This window comes from Gasterosteus aculeatus, chromosome 3 (assembly GCF_964276395.1).
Source record: "Gasterosteus aculeatus chromosome 3, fGasAcu3.hap1.1, whole genome shotgun sequence".
In the NCBI taxonomy this organism is placed as follows: domain Eukaryota; kingdom Metazoa; phylum Chordata; class Actinopteri; order Perciformes; family Gasterosteidae; genus Gasterosteus; species Gasterosteus aculeatus.
This window is the reverse complement of record NC_135690.1, coordinates 9,616,054-9,638,063: the sequence shown is the minus strand read 5'-3', so window position 1 is coordinate 9,638,063 and position 22,010 is coordinate 9,616,054. Positions and strand designations below refer to the sequence as shown.

At 44.4% G+C, this 22,010-nt stretch overlaps 2 protein-coding genes across 5 annotated transcripts; one reads left to right on the top strand and one right to left on the bottom strand.

Moving 5' to 3' along the window:
- Positions 1-1,101: 1,101 nt before the first annotated feature.
- plvapa (plasmalemma vesicle associated protein a) lies at positions 1,102-7,124 on the bottom strand. 3 transcript variants are annotated; one of them, XM_078099075.1, is made up of 7 exons: positions 6,417-7,124; positions 6,076-6,136; positions 5,218-5,933; positions 3,937-4,855; positions 3,436-3,888; positions 3,098-3,155; positions 1,102-2,484 (listed from the first exon to the last, which is right to left on the bottom strand). In XM_078099075.1, exons 1-7 carry the CDS (start codon positions 6,810-6,812, stop codon positions 2,451-2,453), a joined length of 2,637 nt encoding a protein of 878 aa, XP_077955201.1. In that variant the 5' UTR covers positions 6,813-7,124; the 3' UTR covers positions 1,102-2,450. The 3 variants fall into 3 exon arrangements, with proteins under 3 accessions (XP_077955201.1, XP_040027890.2, XP_077955200.1); XM_040171956.2 differs by having other exon boundaries at positions 3,436-3,744; positions 4,726-4,855; XM_078099074.1 differs by having other exon boundaries at positions 3,436-4,855.
- Positions 7,125-14,497: 7,373 nt separating this feature from the next.
- Positions 14,498-21,999, top strand: nr2f6a (nuclear receptor subfamily 2, group F, member 6a). 2 transcript variants are annotated; one of them, XM_040171957.2, is made up of 6 exons: positions 14,498-15,413; positions 15,687-16,423; positions 17,177-17,271; positions 18,365-18,702; positions 18,799-19,045; positions 19,728-21,999. In XM_040171957.2, the coding sequence occupies exons 2-6, from the start codon at positions 16,155-16,157 to the stop codon at positions 20,000-20,002; spliced, it is 1,224 nt and encodes a 407-aa protein (XP_040027891.1). In that variant the 5' UTR covers positions 14,498-15,413; positions 15,687-16,154; the 3' UTR covers positions 20,003-21,999. The 2 variants fall into 2 exon arrangements, with proteins under 2 accessions (XP_040027891.1, XP_040027892.1); XM_040171958.2 differs by having other exon boundaries at positions 14,534-15,413; positions 18,368-18,702.
- The last annotated feature ends 11 nt before the right edge of the window (positions 22,000-22,010 follow it).

Here is a 22,010-nt window from a genome sequence, read left to right as displayed (position 1 = left end):
AATTTGCCTTTAAAACACAAACTAGATTAAACACACATTCTCTTTAGGCAATAGAACTCTGCAGACAGAGGTCAAGGTGATTGTCAGGGTTGTGCTGAGGAACTTCAACACAAAAGGACATCAGTGCTCTGTAACATTTTGTACTTACCACCCTCCTTCCTCTACACTTGAGTATCTGCGCGACAAATGATTTTTTTGCCCACTTAATGTCTTTTCCAGCCTTGGCAGCCGTGGGACTTGAGAGAGGCCCGGCAGATCGGAAATGCAATTAAAAGTCACAGCAAAGTGGAAACATTAGCAGCAACAGACAAACAAGTTTGCAGTTCTGCAAGCCCAGGTGAGGAAGGGGGACGTAATCATAAGTACCCTTTTGCTTTCCTGCCTCAGGGGACGGACTGAGGTGGCTGGGCTGCGACACAATGGACACAGGTCTTGGGTAACAGTTGTCCACAATGCACAAAGTGTCAAGATCCTTAAAGCACAGCTGCTAATGAGTTTAAGATCTGTCATTGAGCCTGAGACTGATGATGTGGACAATCCTGGTCCTATCGGTAAATGTGGCCTGAATAATTACCTATTATAAAGACAAGGAGGCATACAAGGAGAGATTGAGAGGTTTTTTTTGTTACGTATATCAAATATTAGATATTAGATATTGTATGATTTGGTTCAACTGCCAGCTTCAATAAAAGGGAGGTGTCTCTGTTCTTCATCGTTGTATCTGCATTGAGAGTCATCTCACGGGGTACTTAACTCAGTACGAGTTTTCATTTTACATTTCCATATTAAACACTTTTTATTAGGGTCATAACCTTCGCATTTTAAGTCAGGAATTCTTAAGTACTGGCTAATTTACAACTGGCTGCTTATATACACGTTTCCTCCCTTATTTTAGGTTGATATTATGTGTTGTAGACACAGTGTAATATATTTGGTGGCTGAGTAACTGTGACATGTGACATTGACGTTGTTATAAAATATAAGAATAAAATTAACAACAGGGGGGTGTTGAATTCTTAAAACAGCTAGTAAAATTTCAATTTCAATTGTTGATTTTTAAACCTTGTTAATGTTAGTCATATGAATGAACAGAGTTGTCTGTTTGTAATTTAGTAGTTTATTGTATACAAGGTAAATGAATAATTATGTATTAGCAATCATTGCCAACCGTGTCAGTAAAAACATTGGTCAATCGCATCCTTTGTGTACAGGAAATGAAGAAATGTCAAGAGTGGGCAGGATAATGCACTGAAATGACAGGAAACACATTGGCCAGCATCATCATGATGATTTTCCATTCTTGAGGTTTTAACACTTCCTGTGTCTCAGTCGGTCTGATTCGCAGAAGTATCCAACCAGTTAACCTTTGACATCCTCACAGCTCCTCTGCCCATCCCAAACGTGGAAAAACACTTGCCGTTAAACAAAGGATATCCTTTAGACAGGAAGGAGCTCTAAGTCTAAGTGCTGTTTTTATTAATTGGCGCCAAACACAATACACTCTCGGTTCTTGAATTAAAAGAACGTTCCCATCCTTCCACAGTGCAACGAACAGGATGTTTGTCTGTTCTCATGATGCTCGGTTTCCCTCCTCCATGGTGGTGTTGAATCCATACCTCACAAATGTTAAAATATGGGTTATTTACTTATGCACACAATCAACCCTGTTATATTTTTCTATATTAATATCTGTATTTTTTTATAAACCCAGCAAAGATTACATTTAAAATCTGTCAGCTTTTGGCGATTCACATCTTTTGGGAAAGGTTAAGACGAGCTCCATCCTTCTGTTTTCTTTGTGAGAGATGTATTAGGATTTTATTTAGAAAATGGATATCCGTGTTCTCCACAGTAAAGTGATGGCACATTGTTTTTAACAAAAGCATGTATACAAGAGCCTTCCAAAAAGTCCCCCCCATGTGCCTCTTCAGGACTGCTGACAGGTTGGCAGGTAAACATAAACACGGTCGAGGGTTTAAGAGCCGGTGCCAGAAAATCTCGTCTAAAACATTACAGGAGGGGCCGAGGTGTCTTTTGTAGATAATTACACAATAGGTAACACAATAGGTGACGCACATGGGGACAAACTGTTGCTTCCGGCTCTTTATTGGATAATATATCGTAAGCAGTTCTGTTTATAAAGACGAGGCAGGCTCAATTAATTACATTCAAAGAAAGTTTTTAAATTTCTGTAATTAGTCTAAAAATAGAAGATGCTCTTATTCATCCTGTGTAGATACAAACATTAACACACAAACTTCACATTTGACATTCAAAAGTGCAAAAGTGATTCAAAGCACTGTATTATATGTGACAATACAAATAATGTTGATGAATAAACTGTCACAAAAATGTAAAATATGTTACATTTATATATTATTAAAATGTGTTTGCATTAAGCAGAGCTAAATAATACAGTGGAAGATTAATCTTTTTTCATGTTGTGTTTTTTAACCCAACATTCGGGAGAGATCTTGTTTATCCCTGAAGAAAGAGAAGAAGAAAGAAAGACATCATTTGTATTCCCAGTGTATTAAACTTAGAAAATCACAGCTTTTATTAATAAATAGGTTTGATGATGTTTTATATTTTGTTATTGTCAACAAAGCCCATGACTAATGATGATGGTGTTTTTGAAGCCTAATTTAAATTATTCCATTTATTTGTTAAAAACACATAAATGAGCCACACTGTTGCACTCCTGAATGTTCCTTCAATACAATAAACATGAGCACTGTTCTATATGTCGAGTAAATCCTACGTACAGCGAGCCGTAAATACTCGCTGGAGCAAAAAAATGTGTATCGATACAGTGCTGCAAATAGTACCCAACAAAGGCACTATGTACTTCTGGTTGTGTTACATTTGGGAGAAAAGTCCAGAGCTCAGCTGTTTTAGAAAATCCTTTAAAAGCTAAATATATATGTGAGGTGTTTTTATGCATCTGATGACAGCAACACTAATAAGTTGATACTCTTGTTTTTATCTGATTTGTTGAGAGTAACAAAAAGGCCGTATTGACTGTTCAGCTGGAAAGCAAAACACCAGCAACACTTTCTTGTTCACACTCGAGCAGCTAAAAACCCTTTGTACTCACTCTGGGCCAGAAGGGTTGATAATCCGTTGCAGATCTCGAAGGTGCTGCTCAACAGTGGCTGTTGGTTAAACACAAGACTTTGTTAATGCTTATCCACGATGTAATCAATCAATCGGCATTCATTCATTCATTTAATACCACAGAAGTTAAAAACAGTTGGCATTTCTTCTAAGAGCTACAAAGAATACAAAAATCAGAGCTATTGAATCAGTTTGACAAGAAGTTATTATTATTATGGAGTTTAAAACCAAATGAAACTGTCTCCATTGTTGGATGACACCAGGGGTACGAGGTATGTGAGAAAATATGAGTGTTAAATTGTAAATTCATGTTCTTACTTGAGCCCAGTCTTCCTGTATCAAATGACGATCTACTTCCACCACTATTCCCAGTTGATGATCCTCTCCCTGTTCCGCTCTCTGTCTTACTTTGCCCGGAGTTACTGTTCAGGAACCAAGAATATCCGGAGTTGGTTGGCCCACTTTTATTTGTCGACCCAGTCGACCCGGAGGATGACCCATGACTTGATGTTGGCTGATTTGAGCCTATCCCACTTGAAGTCGAAGGTGATCCAAAAGATGAAGAGCCTTTTCCACTCAGTGCTGGCTTATTGGAACCTGTCCCACCTGAGTTTTGGGGATCCAACCCTGCAGATCCAAAGATTGAGAAAAATCCCCCAGTTGATGCTGGCTTATTAAATATGGATCCGGAGCTACCTGACCCTGTTGACGAGCTTGAAGAGCCCGCACCAGTAGATACTGGGTTGTTGAATGAGGACCCAGTAGAGCTACCTAACCCAGCAGATGCTGGCTTGTTGAATGTGGACCCAGTAGAGCTACCTAACCCAGTAGATACTGGCTTGTTGAAGTCAGACCCAGTAGAACTTCCAAACCCAGTAGATACTGGCCTGTTGAATGCGGACCCAATAGAGCTGCCTAACCCAGTAGATGCTGGCTTGTTGAATGTGGACCCAGTAGAGCTACCTAACCCAGTAGATACTGGCTTGTTGAAGTCAGACCCAGTAGAACTTCCAAACCCAGTAGATACTGGCCTGTTGAATGCGGACCCAATAGAGCTACCTAACCCAGTAGATGCTGGCTTGTTGAAGTTGGACCCAGTAGAGCTACCAAACCCAGTAGATACTGGCCTGTTGAATGCGGACCCGCTAGAGCTACCTAACCCAGTAGATGCTGGCGTGTTGAATGCGGATCCAGTAGAGCTACCTAACCCAGTAGATGCTGGCTTGTTGAATGCGGACCCGATAGAGCTACCTAACCCAGTAGATGCTGGCTTGTTGAATGTGGATCCAGTAGAGCTACCTAACCCAGTAGATGCTGGCTTGTTGAATGCAGACCCAGTAGAGCTACCTAACCCAGTAGATGCTGGCTTGTTGAATGCGGATCCGGTAGAGCTACCTAACCCAGTAGATGCTGGCTTGTTGAATGCGGATCCGGTAGAGCTACCTAACCCAGTAGATGCTGGCTTGTTGAATGCGGATCCGGTAGAGCTACCTAACCCAGTAGATGCTGGCTTGTTGAATGCGGATCCGGTAGAGCTACCTAACCCAGTAGATACTGGCTTGTTGAAGGTCGACCCAGTAGAACTACCTAAGCCTGAACTCAACCCACCTGACCCTGACCTCCCAAGTTGACCCCCACTAGAAGAGCTGGCTGAGCCAGAGTTGGTTCCACCCAAGCCCCATCCGGACTCTGTCTTAGCCTGTGTACCTGTCGGGCCTCCTGGAAATCCAAACCCTGGCTGAAATAAAATAAGAGCAATGTTACTATGTGGGGGAAAAAACAGGTGTTAAAAAAGCAAATATGCCTTTTGACACTGCAGAGAAGAAGCCCAAATGTGTGCAAAATGGCCTAATTGTTTCACTAATTAATCCAGATCATTCCATTTAACAGCTGTTTTATATTTAACGTCAACAGCTATATCAGAGAATCTCAACCTCATCTCAGCAGCGTTAATATCTGCTGCTGTTTATTCCTGCGATGAAAGTCTCATTGTCTTTTCTCTGCTACAGGCAAAACAGCTTTACTTAAAGTGCCGCGGCATTCATCCATGCAGAGCTATTAACATGTTCATGTAATCGTTCATTTTACTTTTTTTCTTACCGTTGTTGCGCAGGACACGTTGAGCTGCTTAATTCGCTCTGTAAGCTCATCAATCAATTTACTTTTGTACTGGACGGTAAGCATCTCCAATTCAAATTTTTCATTTAGCCTCATCTTGTCAACCAGGAGTTTCTCTTTGTCCTCATCATGTTTCTGCTGAAGCTTGTCTATGTTCTGCCTGTTCTGCAGGATCAGGCCCGTGCGGTTATTGCTGCACCAGCGGTAGTCCTCAGACAGTCGCAAGTTCTCTGCATTCAAGTGGCTGTTCTCAGCCTGGATGTCGGACATCTTTCCCCCCACAACATCCAGGTAACGCTGAAGCTTGTCCTCCACTTCATTGGACAGGCTGGAGCAATTAGTGCGGATCTGCTCCAGGTGTTCCCTCTGTTTTGGACAGGTGAGCTGGAAGGCAATGTGTGATGGGAAGAGGGAATCGATCTTCTCTAGGAGAGCCTTGGAGACCTCGGAGATCCCACTCAACAACTGTGAAAAGTCCTCCTTGCATTTCTGCTTAAAGAACTCCATCTCCTTTTCGTGTGTGAATTTCTCCCTCCGCAGGTGGATGACTTCCAGGTTAATGGTGTCCCTCTCTTTGGCAGTCTGGTCCAGTTGATCCCTCATCCTGAGGGATGTTTGTGTGAAGTTGGCCTCCAAAAGCGTGATCCTTGTTTTCAGCGTTTGAATCATCAGATCACAGTTGCAAGGATGTGTTATACCTTCTCAGAAAAAACGATTATGAAAAAAAGAGAAAAAGAAGTCAAATAGGTCTTTCAGATGAGGGTTAGACACCGCAGCTCATATGTCACATTTATTCATTAGATTAATTTTGCGCTCGCACTGAAGAAATGTCATACTTACGGGGGGGCTGAAATGGTAGTTTTGTGCGCTCACAATTTTGCCACTTCTGGAAGAACTCTTGCTGTTCATATCAGTCAAAAAAGTTGTGTTAATGATTTGTAGACCAATTGACAAATGGAGACAAACATTTTAAAACGATTGGATATTTACCATGGTTATAAGGCAAGAGTATTTTTGCACTTTCTAACAACATTGACACCGACACTAACAGTAACTGAGCGACACAAACACTTTGATTTCTATGGCTTTTGAAAGGTTCTACTTCTGCTATGAGACTAAGAAGATAAATTACAGACAGAAATGTGCATGCTAGATATAATGGAAAGGCCCGTCTTTCTCACCAGCTTCAGCTCCCTATCTTGGATTAGGTGCGCTGAGATGTTGGTGAGGATGCGCAGTTTGTTCAGGTCCCAGTCATTGCGGCTTTTCTCCGTCAGGGTGGTGTTGAGTAAATTGGTCAGATTTTTCCTCTGCTGCTTCAGAGCCTCATTTTCTATGGACAGTCGGCTGAAGCTCTCCTCCAGGTCGTGGATGCGCAAAGGGGACGCCGAGTCCTGCTTCTTACCGTAGACCAGAAAGAGCACAAGGCTGACTATGATGAGGGACTGGATGAGTGAGGAGAAGAAGAAGACAATACGCATGTAGTAGCCGCAGCTTTTGCCTTTGGAGCGGTACACCGCCTTCTTTTGGGCCTGCGGGCTCGACTTAAAAACCTGGGAGTAGCCACTGCTATACATGGCTGCTGATGGCAAAAGTGAGTTTCAGAAAAAAATTGGTAGAAGCTCGAGGATTACGATGAGTGGCCAGCCAAGTTCAAACAAGGTCCATCTCCAAATCCGGAGGCAGGACAAGTTCCCTCTCTGGGCTCTGAAATCTAAAAGATTGAATAACTCAATGCTGGGTAACTTCAGAGCAGCTGGTGGATTTCACAGTCCCTTTGTGCAAAGCTCGCACTCCTCCTTCTAACAAGGCCAATGGCTCTACCCTGGTGGACCAGACGTTTCCTCTCAGGAGTGTTGATATCATGAGAATTGATCAGATTGTGGCTGAGGTGTAAACATGTGTAGGGCTTTATAAACTCCTCTGGCCACACACTTCCCATGATGGGAAGTTGTCCTGGTCCCCTCCCTGCAGAGGCCGGTGCCCCGCAACGTTGGCTGCCCCTCCCTAAGCAGAGGTTATCGCCACTAATCAGCTGTATCCATGCAATCTTCAGGACGTACTTGAACACAACAAAAAAACACAGTGTTCAAGACATTAAGCCATTGCAATGTTCAAAAATGTCCCCAGTCACACACAAAAAAATGTGAAATCAAAATTTGATCAGCATTAAATCTTATTTCATGAGCCTTTAGTTTCTCAGCATATCAGAATAATAATAATAATAATAATTAATCTTTAAAGGGAGAATGCAGAATGCGAAATATATCAGTCTCAAGTTGACATTTACACTGACAACACCCTTTGTTTTCTATGGCGAAAGAAAAATGGGACGCCATAAAAAGCTCGTGCCAAACGTTTTTTTTGTTTTTTTTAGAGGATCGTAAACTGTGTTTTCCGGAGCACAGCGGGCCAGGATGACAATAGCTCATGTTGTTCCCCCGAAGTTCTCATCCAGTGGCTCTTTGATGCCGTGACTCTAAGTCCAACATGATGACGTGGGTAAGCTGTCCTCGCCCTCACAGGAGACACACACACACACAAAGGGAGACTATGCAACTTGAAATTGAAGAGGAGCCTGAAAGACAACTTTTCTTGCCAGGCATTGTTGAGGTGCCAGGCAGCTTCTTCCTAGGAAGCAGTAACTCATAGAGGAACTGTTTATTAAGACACGTTTTAGACGTGATCCTTGATAAAAAGGGGCAAGAGAAACGCAAAATATAACAGGAATAAAAAGTCACATTGTTGATTTAACTGAGGTTGAAGCCGACTGGTTCTATTACTACTTTGGGTATGAATTATTTAGCCTAATTTATTACGGGATGTTTCAAACCAGCTCTCTCAAATCAGTAAGAGAGGCTTGTTGCAGAATTCACATGCATCACTAATGGTTATTATCAGTTTTTGGGCAGTAACTTAACAATTAGTATATTATAATGAAACCGTGCAGTTTAGCTCTGCTAAGTCTGCTCTACAGCAGAATTATCATATTAAACAGAAAGTCAATAGAAGGTTTGACGAAGAGCAGATATTAGAACAGGAAACAGGATATTTTTCTTTTGGTCATTATAATAAAGAAAGAAAGTTAAAGAAATAGTTTGAGCTAATGTTTAGCATGTGTATTTACTTTTTGTGCTTGTTGGGCAAACAGCTAGTCGGGCGCTGTGCAAAGTTGACAAAACCCACTGGCCAGCACCTGTAAAGCTCACTGATCATAAGTTACATCTCTTCTCTTTACACTACAGACACTGAATCACAGACTCCTACCAACCTCAACGACGCCGCTCCATTATAACAGTCACGTTTACAATCTGGTGATGGTGTCAATTTGACAACATTTAGTAAATTATATTATGAAAATACATCAAATTCAGGTAAGAGGTGTTACTTTATTGTCACAAGAGGTCTCTATTTCAGTTTATTAAGTCTTTAATGCAATAAATCAGTGCAACGTGATACTGTCATTCGTCTGCGTTTGGAACGGATATAGAAAGCAGAAAAGTATCCGATGTATCCGGTCGGCAGCTCAGTAGTTCTGCCTGAGCTGTGAAAGGAAAGCTTCTAATAATGCGTGTGCTTCAAAAAGAGAGACCTGAAAATGTAAAATACACTCTGTGTTTTGAAAAAGTAGGTTAAAGGCCATTTAGTCGCAGTGTGACTTCGCCATGCGCAGACAGATGTTGGATGTTACAGCGTTTTTTGTGATGTCTGGACCTTAAATATGAGAAGCGATATCAATCACAACATTCAAGGTACTGTTGATAATTACAGGCTTCCCCATGAAAAAGTGAAGCTGTCCACTCTGCAACCTTAAAAAAATGCATTAATAGTTAAAATGATTAATACTTTTTGCATTTTTTCTGTTTGGAACACTTATTACTTATCGTTTTTTATTTACCTATCGCAAAGTGTATACAACTATGAAGCCAAATGCAATTTGCTTGAAAATGGTCAATGAAGTTGTCTAAACCCCCGACAGATAACTGCATCTTTCCAAAGGACATTTTAAGAAACAGAACCTTACATTTACCCAGAAACGCTGAGACGCTGCACCTCCATTAACAGCAAAGTTATCAAACAGATCAACACAGAACATGTTTAGTTTCGTTAGAACATGAAGAAGCAGTGGGATTGTATCCATTTACATTATTAACACGTGCGAATAGAACTTTAAGTGGCCATACTGAAGCTGTTGGAGAACATGTCTGTTTGCAGGTCTACTCAGCTATCCAAACCAAACGTTTTGATGTTTATTTCTTGAGGGGGTGAAACGGACAAATCTGACAGCACCTCCAGGATGATTAAGGCCAAGTTACACCACCTCATCCGGCTACTGAAGGTAGCATCCGCCTCTGCAGGAGCGGACTCCGTGTCACAGACTAAACCCCTCGCTGGGTCAAGTAGGGAACAGAGCTATATTTTGTTGGCATGTTGACGTTTGTAAATGTTCTGTTGGACACAAAGAGAACTGAAGTGTTTACCAGCAGGGTTTCCTGTCAGCTGAAGAGGTTTGTTGACGTCGTCTTGCCTTCTTTGTTGAGAATGAACTAGATGTCCCCCTGAGTCTAACAATTCATAATCGATTTGTGATGCAGCTTTTTTTTTACCCCCAAAAAAATTAAATTAGATTGAAAATCAAAGCTATAAACCACATTTTTGGAAAAATGTACATGTATGTCTATAGATTTTCATATACAATGATATCTGTTGATTTGTAAATATATGCAGACGTACTTTTATGCGTGAACTGGGAGGAATCTTATTCTATGGTTTATATATTTTTAGTAGTTACACTGGTCTGGATCCCTGCTTGAGCCGGGTCATGAACTGGCCTCATGTTGAGCTGGACTCACTGCACAACATGTTTACATGCAGCGGTTCAATCAGCAGCAGCAACAATGAGAAGTAATAATTTGCTGTTTGGATCGATAGCGCAGGACAGTCTCGTGCAATAATCTAATGTAATAATCAAGGCACGCAAGCACGCACAGACTCAGAGACGCACACATAGACAGACACACACACACACACACAGGGTATTTGTCATGGAATACTGCAGCCTAGTGGGAGATCAATATAACTGCCTCAATGCCGTATTTAGTGTGTCTAAAATGATGAATGTAAAGAAGATTTCAGTATAAATTCCCCTGAGGTAAAGCAGTGAAACTGTAGTAACACATGACAAATACTATAAAAAGCTATTATCTAATATTATACATTTTTAAGTTTCAGGAAAATGATGGACATGACAGTAAAAAGGTGGAGATTTACAATTGGTTATTAAGTTTGGAAATAGCAAATATAGATATTTCCTCCTGTTTCAAGTCTGTACGATTCAATTAAACTAAGCTGAGCTAAATTCAGCCAAAATGGTCTCCTAACTATAGCTTTATTTGAGTTTTATTCATCAAATGTATGAACCTCTGTCTTCATGTTTAATTCGGCCTTTAATAACACATTTGGTTTTATTCATCTGTTAGAATAGATAAAACAATCGTTGTTGTCTGGGACCTGGGAGTCTCTGCTGGTTGCCTGGCAACTGCTGCATAAATTTCCTTCATAAAATGAAGGAATCCAGTTAATATAATAATCAGATTTTTTTGTTTTCTTTTAACCCGTGAGTGTTCTCACACCCCCTATATTTTTACCAGCCCTCACAAAACAAAAAGGTTCCTCGTGACGATGCCTGTATAAGATGAAGATTTTCACCACGGGGTCTCCCTCCACAGATGTTTGGCTGATTTGCAACCTTCCCTGAAGGGTCTTGTTACCCATATCCCAGCCTGGTGCTGTACCGGATGGCTAGCCTGCAGAAACAGACCCAGATGGTTAGTGATAAATACCTGAGACAAATAAACAATGTGGTGCTAAAAAACATGCGCCTAGTTGGTCTTAAGTGGAGAGAGAAAGAGCAAGTTGATACTTTCTTTTGTTCGCTGCGCTACTGCTTCAGTGGGGTTAGACAACTCCGACGTTCACCCATCATGACAATGCGTGATGATACTGAAGCCCAAATTGTTCCGATGGATTTTCTCGATGGGCGCCGTGAGGTGCAATCCGCTCAGATCATTTATTCAGGCTTCAATTCAATCTAAAAATGAAAGACTCGCTGTGACCAGAGGCTCCTGTGGTGAAGCGATAAGAGACACTGCAGCATTCATATCTAGGAAATTCTCCTTTCTATTCATTGAGGGGGGGAGGGGGAGAAGCTGGGCATTAATGGGTCAAATGAGGGTGATTTGGGTCATGGTTAATGAGGTGTACAGTGGCTTTCAGTATGCTCTCACCAGGCCTCCTAACCGGAGGTGGCTAAAGTCACCTAATGATGAATCCCCGCGAGCTAACACCCCCCCCCAACCACTACCCCCTCTCCCCCTTCTCTCCGTGTCCTCGGCCCAGCAGATGTTTTCTATTTGACCCGCACAAAAGGCCTCTGTTTTGGTTTCCAGGCTTGTCCATTCTCCCAAAGGTCACAGGTCACCGTGGTCGCAGGGTGAGGCTGTCACTGTAACTCTAAACATTTGACACCCATCGAAGCGCGGTGAAACAGCCGGTCCCAGGGAGAAGGCTAACTCATGGCTACTTTCAGTGAAGACCTACATTCCATATGCTGATGCGGTTGAGAGCACACACACTAACACCCTGAGATTGAGTTACAGCGGTTGCTCGGGATGCCTCAGGGGGGCGGCCGGCCTAACTTTAGACACAAAGGGTCGCATTTTGTTATGGGACGGGCCTTTGTAACAGACATTAAAGGTTAACTTAAATGGTTAAAATGTTAACTGGATCAATAGCCGAGTGATCTGGACCTGCCCTAAAGAGGGTGGGGTTTATTGATGCATTCTGAGGTCTTGACTATTAACGTACGTGGGAGAATTTCAAGCCCAACAAAACTAAACATTTATTCAAATATGACACATGAAAGCAAATGATAGGGTTAGTTACAGGGTTTTAAAAGGGTGCCTATAAACTTTCAGTTATGATTATTTTTATATGCAATAAAAGGTATAATTGAACTTGAATTAAACTGCAGTCTCTCATATACGTTACGCAATGTAGAAAACTCAGGGAGAAAATGTGAAGAAATGAGATTATATTATATTAGGCATATAGTTGTTACCACTTACATCTTCTTGCATCTGCTCTGACAAGTTTTACATTTTGAACTCAATTGTTCAATTTCTTAAAAGTTCAATTCACAGTAATTTATTGGGTTGTAGGTTTTGACTGAATTCTTATTAGTTTGTTTAAAAAAAGAAAAAAAGAGACTGCCAGCTAGACTCGATCTGTCACCGGGTGGAATGTATAATATACCCAGGACACGAGAAACGCAGTTGGGCCAATCTGAATTCCATTGTAAAGCACATTGATAGGTCTCCAAATGAACATGTGTTTGAGAGACTAACAAACATATATATATATATATGTATATATATATATATATATATATATATATATATATATATATATATATATATATATATGTTTATATTTGAGGGAACACACAAGGGAAGTGTGGGTGTATCATCTGAGAAATGGCCAAATAAAGCAACTACTATTGCAGCACGAAAGGCTCGGTTTTCGCTTATAGTATATCAGTAGGTTTTAAACTGCAAGCCTTCATAAACAGTTACTACCTCGGTGTCTGTTGGTTCTGTTGGGTGTTTTTGCAACAGTTGCAGTCTTGCCTTTCCACATTACTCACTGGGAGCAACAAAATATTCCTGACTGTTGGTTTAAAGGTCACGTCACTGCAGCCCTCAGGGGCAGCGCGCAGACAGACACACCCGGACGTGGAAATGACAGCCAATGTGCAGCAAATCCCTGAGTCTGTAGTTTGTCATAGCGTTTTGTCTTCAGTGAAATATTGTGTTGTTGTTCAAATTATATTTCAATGTACAGGACCAACTTACCGTATATATTCTGCTGAAGGCTTAGTAAGTAAGGGTAAACGTACATGTGTGTCGACATGAAAAGTTTGGAGTTAAAATAAAGCAAGATTAGGTAAACCTGTCCGTACGCGTGGGATAAAAAGACTAAATGAAACGTCGACGTGGACGTTACCATCAGCATAGTGATGTTGCTTTGACTCTGACTTTAGAAAATCATATAAAGTTTAAGTTAAGTAAAGACTGAGGTGATACCTACTATTGAAATACACACACACACACACACACACACACACACATACACCCCACACACATTTTTTTTACAAGCACCCTTTATTTGACAAGCCTAATCTTTCCCAACACAAAAAGTGACAATAAGCAGACACAGTGGCCTAATTAAAGGGACTTTGAGTCAAATTAACTCTCTCTCACACACACACACACGCACACATGCACACGCACACACACAACCCTCTGATGGACCATTAGCTGCATAATGGCCAGAACAATGTGTCTCTGCCACACACACACACGCACACTCCGTCTCCGGGGGGTAAAGCTGGGTTTCGATTTAGGAATGCCATAGAAGTGTTTGAGGAGGGGGGAGAATGCCTTTAAAATCGCACTAGATAAGACAACTAGTTGCGAATAGTCTCAGAGGACGGACACTTTCATCTCGCCAGATCTGCAACCGCATCCCTCCCCAAAAGAAGAGCTGCACATTTACAAGCAGATTCCGCCCGTATCTCCTAAAGCTCTCATCCCCCCCACTCCCCTTTATCTGCATTTGACGCTGGGCTTTTTAGGCGTGACAGGGGTGTGAAAGTCGATTTGACCTCTCGGCGTAACCTCGAACACAAATCACTGCGTGCTCAACAAAGCGTCACAACACAGGGCCTCGAGCAAATGAGCGATGACCACGAAAAGGTAACCTTTCTTTCCCGCACAATAAGCCGTTCTCCAGCGGGCTGCTCTCACACATGTCGGATCAAAGCGTGTTATTCAAGAGGGAAAGACGTGGCCTCCCTTTGAGGGACGGGGATCAGCTCTCCGCTGCGTTTCCCGGGTTCCTATAACGTGCACCGCAATTCCAACTAAAAGACAAAAGGGCCGGCGGGAGCTCTGCTTGTTTGTATTTGTTGCACGGCTTCTGGGTAATCTGGTATTGTCGGAGTTTTTTTTTTTTTGAGGCCTTGAGGTCATGCTCTCTGGATCTCTGAGGAGAGATCCTCCACATCCTTCCTGCATGTGTGTGTGTGTGTGTCTGCCCCACACAGCCCACTCTCTTTGCTCTTTGACTCCAATGGCCATATAAGGCAGCCAGCACCATGGAAACCACGGGGCTTGAATAGCAGTGTCAAATCCCTGGGAGCACACACACACACACACACACACACACACACACCGAGAGGACCCCCTCCCCCTCTGCACACACTATCCTCCCTCCCTCCCTACCCTGCTTTGCTTGATCTCTCTCTCAACAGATAAATAGGTTGGATGAAAACGGACAAGGGGAAAGCGAGGCGAGGAGGGGAAAAAAAAAAGAGAAATCCAGAGAAATCCAGTCGGTTTCCGGCTGTGGCCATTTTTTCTTTAATCATAATTTGATTTGTGGACTGAAGCCTGAGCGAGACCGAATAGGGGGGAAAAAAGAGAAGCAGCCGTCCCCTTCCACCCCCACCCCATGTTTGCCTGAGCTGTAGGGAGAGACTTCACACACACACACACACACACACACACACACACACACACACACACACACGGCTAGGCCGCAAGTCATTAGTTCTTGGTGGGCAAGCACTGACAAAAGGCTGCGGGAGAGGAGCCCGCATGAGTGGCACTATGGAGGGCTGAGCAGACGGATACTCTGCTGCTTCCGTTTTATTTTTCATTTTTTGTTGTTGATGTTGTTGTTGTTGTTGTTTCGGGAAGGAAGCAACGCGCACAGGATCTCGTCACAACCGAGCACTCGTGCTACAAGCAGCGAGGGAAGCGAGAGCGGGAGATCGCTTCCTTGTCTCGAGGTCCACGTCGTCCACTCGCCGCCGCAGCAAGAGGAAGAAGAAGCCGAGACCACACAAAAGTGATGTTGTTGTTGCCTGGACGTCAGCGTGTTTTCGCGTGATGCGGGACGTCTTCTTTGTGGGTCACGATGCCGCTGCCGGCGGCGGGATCACAGCAGAATAGCGGAGCCGCGTCTGCGCTGGATGGAGGGAAGATCTAGGGAGCGAGGAAAGGACTCGCGTGTCGGGACGGCGGAGGAAGCCGGAGACGCGCGTTGACGACGAGGTGAGCTTGACGTCATTTCTGGAGGGGTTTGGGAGGCGAATATTCTGGTGGACACGCCATACTTTTCGAACGGAGAGTCGAGGAGGAGGAGCAGCCCCTCCAGGCATGTGCTAAGGCGAGCTAAACAGAGCTGCTTTTTTTCAGCCATGTTGCTACAGAGACGGAGCTAGCCGAGCGCGCGCGTGTGTTTGTGTGTGTGCGCGTGCACGCGCGTGGTTGAGAAGAAGGACGATTTTTCACTGCATGTGTTTGACTCATTGTTTCCCCCGAAAGGTTCCGCGCCCGCAGCTCGAGGTCCCCCCGCCCGCAGGAGGCCGACCCCGCTGACGGGAATCTCCGTCTCCGGGAAACCGACGAAACCCGCCGGGGCGAGAGGGGAGAAAAGCGGGGGATCGGAATCCGAAAAGGCGTACGAACACTAAAAGTTGGCCACGCCGACTGCTTCCAGGTCATAGTGGAGTGGGAGGAGACTGGATGGCTGTGGCTTCTGAAACGCGGAGGATTGTCTTATTCTCCCCCCGTTGAAACCCGCTGGTCACTTCCTCTGTTTTTGACATGCGTTTACTCATTTACTGATTCCCGCCAGACGAGGGCGAAAACACCCACCGTGGACTCCGTCTCTCTCTCTCCGATATTTATGTCACCGTGACAGCCGCCGGACATCTTTTCGGCCGCGTGTCCCCCCCCTCCCCTTTCCCTCCCCCTGCCGGATTTCTTCCGCCGCGGTTCGGTGACCGAGCGATGGCCATGGTGAGCGGGGGCTGGGGAGATCCCAACGGGGGCACCAACGGCTTGGGGGACAAGAGCTACCTGAAGGGGGAGGAGGACGACGGCTCTCCGCAGGCGGCGGGGAGCGACATGGAGGCCGGGGACGACGACAAGTCGTGCGTGGTGGACTGCGTGGTGTGCGGGGACAAGTCCAGCGGGAAGCACTACGGCGTGTTCACGTGCGAGGGCTGCAAGAGCTTCTTCAAGAGGAGCGTGCGACGCAACCTGAGCTACACCTGCAGGTGAGAGGCGCGCGCCCGCTTCCTGGTTCCGCCTGGTGTTTATCGGAGGGGGGTTATTTGCGTTTTAAAGACAAAAAGCGAGACTCGTGCAATCAAAGGAAACAGCGTGGGTTTGTGTGGTAAAAGCAATCTGGATCCACAAAGCATTTGGTGTCAAATGTGGGTCTGCGGCTCCATCCTCTCAAATGTTCTGCTGTTGTTTTCTGTCCACGACAGCAAACTGCATTTAGTTGTGTATCGGATTCATATTGGTCCAGTGCAAACCATGAATTCATTTATTGTAAAACTTTTGGCAGGTGTCTTGTTTACAGCATGCTTTGTAAAGCACGCCACTGAAACATGCACAAGCTGTTTGTATAATCAATAGCTATATAAACATTCAAAACCTGACGTTGGCAAGGGCTTGAAATATGTTACTGTAGTTGCTGATTTAACAGCGAATGGTACAATCATCTGCTTTCTAAGCAAATTAATGTTGTCTGTAGCCTTGTGGTGAATCCTATGCAATATTAATGTCCGAGAGCCATTCAATAGGAAGTAGAGGATTTTCATCCATGTGGAGTACAACAGGATTGTTTACATATTTGGAATAACAGTCTGAAAAGATTTTTATCATCCGCAAGAAAAATCTGAAAACCACTCGCACGGTCAAAGCAGATCACGATGCATTAGCACAAAATCACCTTATTCAGTCTGTAAAATTCTTTTGAAAACCCGATCTATAGTCCCATAATGAAATGTTTATGTTCTCAGGTCAAACCGAGAGTGTCAGATTGACCAGCACCACAGGAACCAGTGCCAGTACTGTCGACTGAAGAAGTGCTTCCGTGTTGGAATGCGCAAAGAAGGTATCTGTCCATCCTGATCCATTTTAATCCCTCGGAAAAAGGATGGAGACGCGCTGTCATTGTACATGTGGAAGATTGCAAATACTGCTCAAGGACTTTAGGAAAAAGTAGTTGAAAGTTTTATTAGCGAGCATTTCCATTGCTTTAATCGGCTGCTCTTAGAAGATCAACAAATACGTTAATATAGTTAAATCTGCCTTTTGTCATTATCTCGCCTCTTCGCTCCGCAGTGCAAAGAATGGCCCACACGTCTGCTGTCTCAGCCCTATCATGGCTAAGACGGCCATGCGTGTCCACTCAATGCCGTGTGCTAAGTGGCTTAATCTAGTGTAAGTGAGTGAGAGGGTTACGCTGCTAAGACACCTGTGTCCCACAGCATTAAGCCTCTGTCTGGAGCCAGTTCGATCAGTCAGAATGCAGCATCGGGATTTCGCTCCCAAGCGACGGCGTCATTGAACAATAGTGGAAACGAATCGTGTAGGTTTTTTGTTTTTAAAATTCCAAAAGGTATCCGGTGCTTCTTGCAGACGCACGTCGTAAAGTACGCTAATGAGACGCGTGGTGGCTCCCTGCAGACCGATTCGGAGTCACACAGCGTGGATTCAGTGTCTGGCTCAAGGACTGGTGCTCACCACGTACGTTCACATCCCCAAAAGGAAGATCTCTCTAATCAGTAGTCCGCCCTGCTGCCTGGGATTAGTCAGTTACGCTCTTAGTGGGGATTATTTTTGGTTCTTTTCTCAGTATAAGATCGATTAGTGTGGTGGAAAAGTCTAGCCTAGCCTGACAAGTGCGCCGATGTTCAGGATACTTTTATGCTGAACTTGAGGACTCCGTCTTGGTTTGGTTGTGCCTCCTTTTTAATCTTGAAGTATAGTTTTGCGTCAGAGCTGCCTGCTGATGATCTGACACACACCGCTGGCTGAACTCAGTTTTAAGTTTTTGTTCTCTCCGTTCTCCAAATCCCCGCATATACCTCCCCATGTCCTTCACCCCTCTATCTACTTCACAACCCCTCGCTTTCATCTCCACCCTGTCTCCTCTCTATATTCTCCCCTCCTCGCCTCCCCTTTGTACCCCAACCAAACTACAGCAGTTCAACGCGGTCGCATCCCACCTCAGCCGAGCCTCAGCCCCTCCATCACGGCCTTAGGTGGCGCCAGCGGCCTCGGAGGCGGCGACTTCTACAACAACAACACCAACAACGGAGGAAGCGGAGGCGGCCAGCCGGTGTCGGAGCTCATTTCCCAGCTGCTGCGGGCCGAGCCGTACCCGAGCAGTCGGTTTGGGCACCAGTACAACCAGCAAGCCGGTCCGGATAACGCCATGGGGATCGACAACATCTGCGAGCTGGCCGCCAGGCTGCTCTTCAGCACCGTGGAGTGGGCCAGAAGCATCCCTTATTTCCCCGAGCTGCCCGTGTCAGACCAGGTTAGTGCCGCAGTCTGAACTAAAACATGAGTGTACAAGGACTCCAGCGGACGAAGACACCGCAGGTCAGTCTGATTGACACCAACGACTCCGCAGGTGGCGCTGCTGCGGCTGAGCTGGAGCGAGCTGTTCATCCTCAACGCGGCCCAATCGGCCCTGCCGCTGCACATGGCTCCCCTGTTGGCTGCGGCCGGCTTTCACTCCTCGCCCATGTCTGCGGAGCGCGTGGTGTCCTTCATGGACCAGGTGAGGGTGTTCCAGGACCAGGTGGACAAGCTGACCCGGCTGCAGGTGGACTCGGCGGAGTACAGCTGCCTCAAGGCCATCGCTCTTTTTTCACCAGGTAAACGTCGCTGCTCTGCAGATATTCTAATATTTGAGTCTCCAGCATTTCCAGAAACACCGGATCCTTCATTTCCCATAATGCAACTTAATAGCGTCTTTCAACAGATACCTCCTGCCTGCAAAACTAAATCTATCAATCTCAACATAAAGTATTGTGTTCGAAATGTGTCTAAGCTGAGATACAAGTGATGTCATCAGCGCGTCAATGGTTAAGCACCACTAGATGGTGACGTTATTGATGCCACAACCATGAATAGGAATTTAATACAAAAATGCATTGTGAAAAACACATCGATGTCCCTCAAAACGGAAGATCTTTTAATTGAAAGAGTTTGTAGGATTTGAGAGTCTGAAAAGCTGCAATTAAATTTGTTTTTATAACCTGGGAATGAACCAACTATGTCACCATCTACTGGCTTGAATGTGCAGCATAATTTACGTCTCTCACTGATCACTAGGCAGCACTGTGTATTAAGTTATTATTTTTTATAATTTTAAACTGCCATGGTCAGGATTCATAGGTTTTAAATGCTCTATTTCTATAGTGTCGACATGCAGAGCCACTACATTTTAAAGTGTGCACTTTATCACGTTATTCAACGGATTCCTCTCGGCTCATCACGACGTTTTATATAATCCGCCCACACTGTTAAATAACCGCCTCCCTCCCTCCCTCTCAGACGCCTGTGGCCTAACGGACCCCGTCCACGTGGAGTCTCTGCAGGAGAAGGCTCAGGTGGCTCTGACGGAGTACGAGAGGATGCAGTATCCCAGTCAGCCTCAGCGATTCGGACGCCTGCTGCTGCGCCTCCCGGCCCTGCGCGCCGTCCCCGCCAGCCTCATCTCGCAGCTCTTCTTCATGCGCCTGGTCGGAAAGACTCCCATCGAGACGCTGATCCGCGACATGCAGCTCTCCGGAAGCTCCATCAGCTGGCCCTACGTCCCGGGACAGTAGCCGCCTCTACGGACGAGGTCTCCGTCTGGGACGCGTGACGACAAGGACCCGCGGGGAACCTCCTGACTCATCACTGTCCATCTGTGTGGTTGACAAACTGCGGCGCCAGCTGGCCGTCACGTGTACTTTAACCGCTCTACTCCCCAAACCCCCCTCCCCCCCTCACGGAACAAGCCCTCTTGTCTCCACGCGGGCCTCCAGTGACGGGAGGAGCCGGTGCCAGGCAGGATGCGTCTTGCTGCCAGCCCAGTCGATCTGTTGCCAGGTCTCCGGCCAGAGAACAGCTTTTCATGCTGGGCTGCGACGTGGCCGCCGCGGCCGGTCACGTCACCACCCACATGCCGTAGTGACTAAAGACGCTGCAGTGTCATGTGGAGGGAAGCGGCACCCTGCGACAAAAACATCTAGAGGACACAACTGTCCTGCCGCTGAAAGTCAGCAGAACCGTTCCCCCCCCCCCCACTCCCACACAGCGGGCTCCCACTATCTGTGAGCCAGTGACCTTTTTAATCCAGAAAACAGATGGAACATGACAGTACGGTAGCATGATTTAGAATGGATGTAATTGAACAGTGATCAAGTGAATAATAAGAAAAAGTGGAGGCTTCACTCAGCTCTGCTCGGCACCGAGGACCCAAACAAATGGGACGAAAACGGAACCAAGGAAAAATCACCAAAGTATATCCTATCATCCTCAGAGGTGTTTTTTTCTAAATAGAATAATTAGCAGAGAGAGTAAGCGATGAACGGCCTCTTGAAACTGCCTGACCATCAAATGAACGATGCATTTAACTTCATTCCCAGGGCTCGCTGTCGTTACATGAGAGTGGAGTAATACCTCAGCAGACATCAGAACGCTTCAGTCTGATATTTCCTAAACACAAACCTCTGTAAATGTTGTTCACCGGAACCCGCCTTCTTTTTGACAACTGCCTTGTTATTCATTATAAATTTGGAAGACACATAAAATATCAAATGGGCATCACAAACATTCGTCTTGTATCATTAAAAAAAAAAATCATCCCCCAAGTGATTTTCATTTGTGTTTTTCAGTTTTAACTCGCTGAATAAGATGAATTTCGTGTGTTTGGATCAATTCTTTATTTGTATTATTATTATTGTTAAACGGCAGGCTGAACTCAAGATGCAAGAATTATTTAGTTGGTGGGGAGAGTTTATAACCAACACTACAACCTACAGTGACCATTGCTGTTTATGAGGGTAAAGACCCCGTGGAAAAAAAATATTAAAATGTGTATATATTGAAGCCGACTTTTGTCTTTTTGCATGTTCAAATGTTTGTTTCTGCAAAGTGGGGACTGTTTCATTCCTTTACATTATGTAAATCAAGTTTCATTTAAACATTGAAGTATTGCTTTCACTGTTATCTCCTAAATGTTTGTTTTTTTTCTATACGTATTTACATGAAAATACCTCTTGTCATCCGTTGAGATGTCGAAAAGGAAGCTTCTCTTAATGCCGTGTCCGCTGGTGCGACGGAGAGTGAACCTCTGCTGTTGTGAAGGATGTGAGACAACACTGTAATGGATGAAAATCTGGTGGAACTTCAATGCCAAAACATCACACTAGCTGTGACCAGTTAGAAGGACTTCTAGAAGAATTTACCTCAAAAAGGTATTTCAAGAGGCGAGTTTACAAAATCACAAGTAAAATATTTGATAAAACCGAAATCAACTCCAAATACGACATATTCCAGCATTTAGTTTTAAACAAAAAGTGGAAAGTTGTAACTCTGCTTAATGATCTGCCGCCTTTTGAAACTCACAACTTTATCATCGAGAAAAAAAAGATAAATATGCTATTAATGTTTTCTTATCTTTGTGTTACTGAGTTCTTATGTTTTTGAAATTTCATGTGTATGGCAACGTTATTAAAAGATTCAAAAGATGACGATGTGTCTTTTAGGTTTTTGTTTTTTCCAACTGTGTTGTAATTAAATCTGTATGAAGAATGCCAAATAAACACTGCGACATGTACCATAATGCTC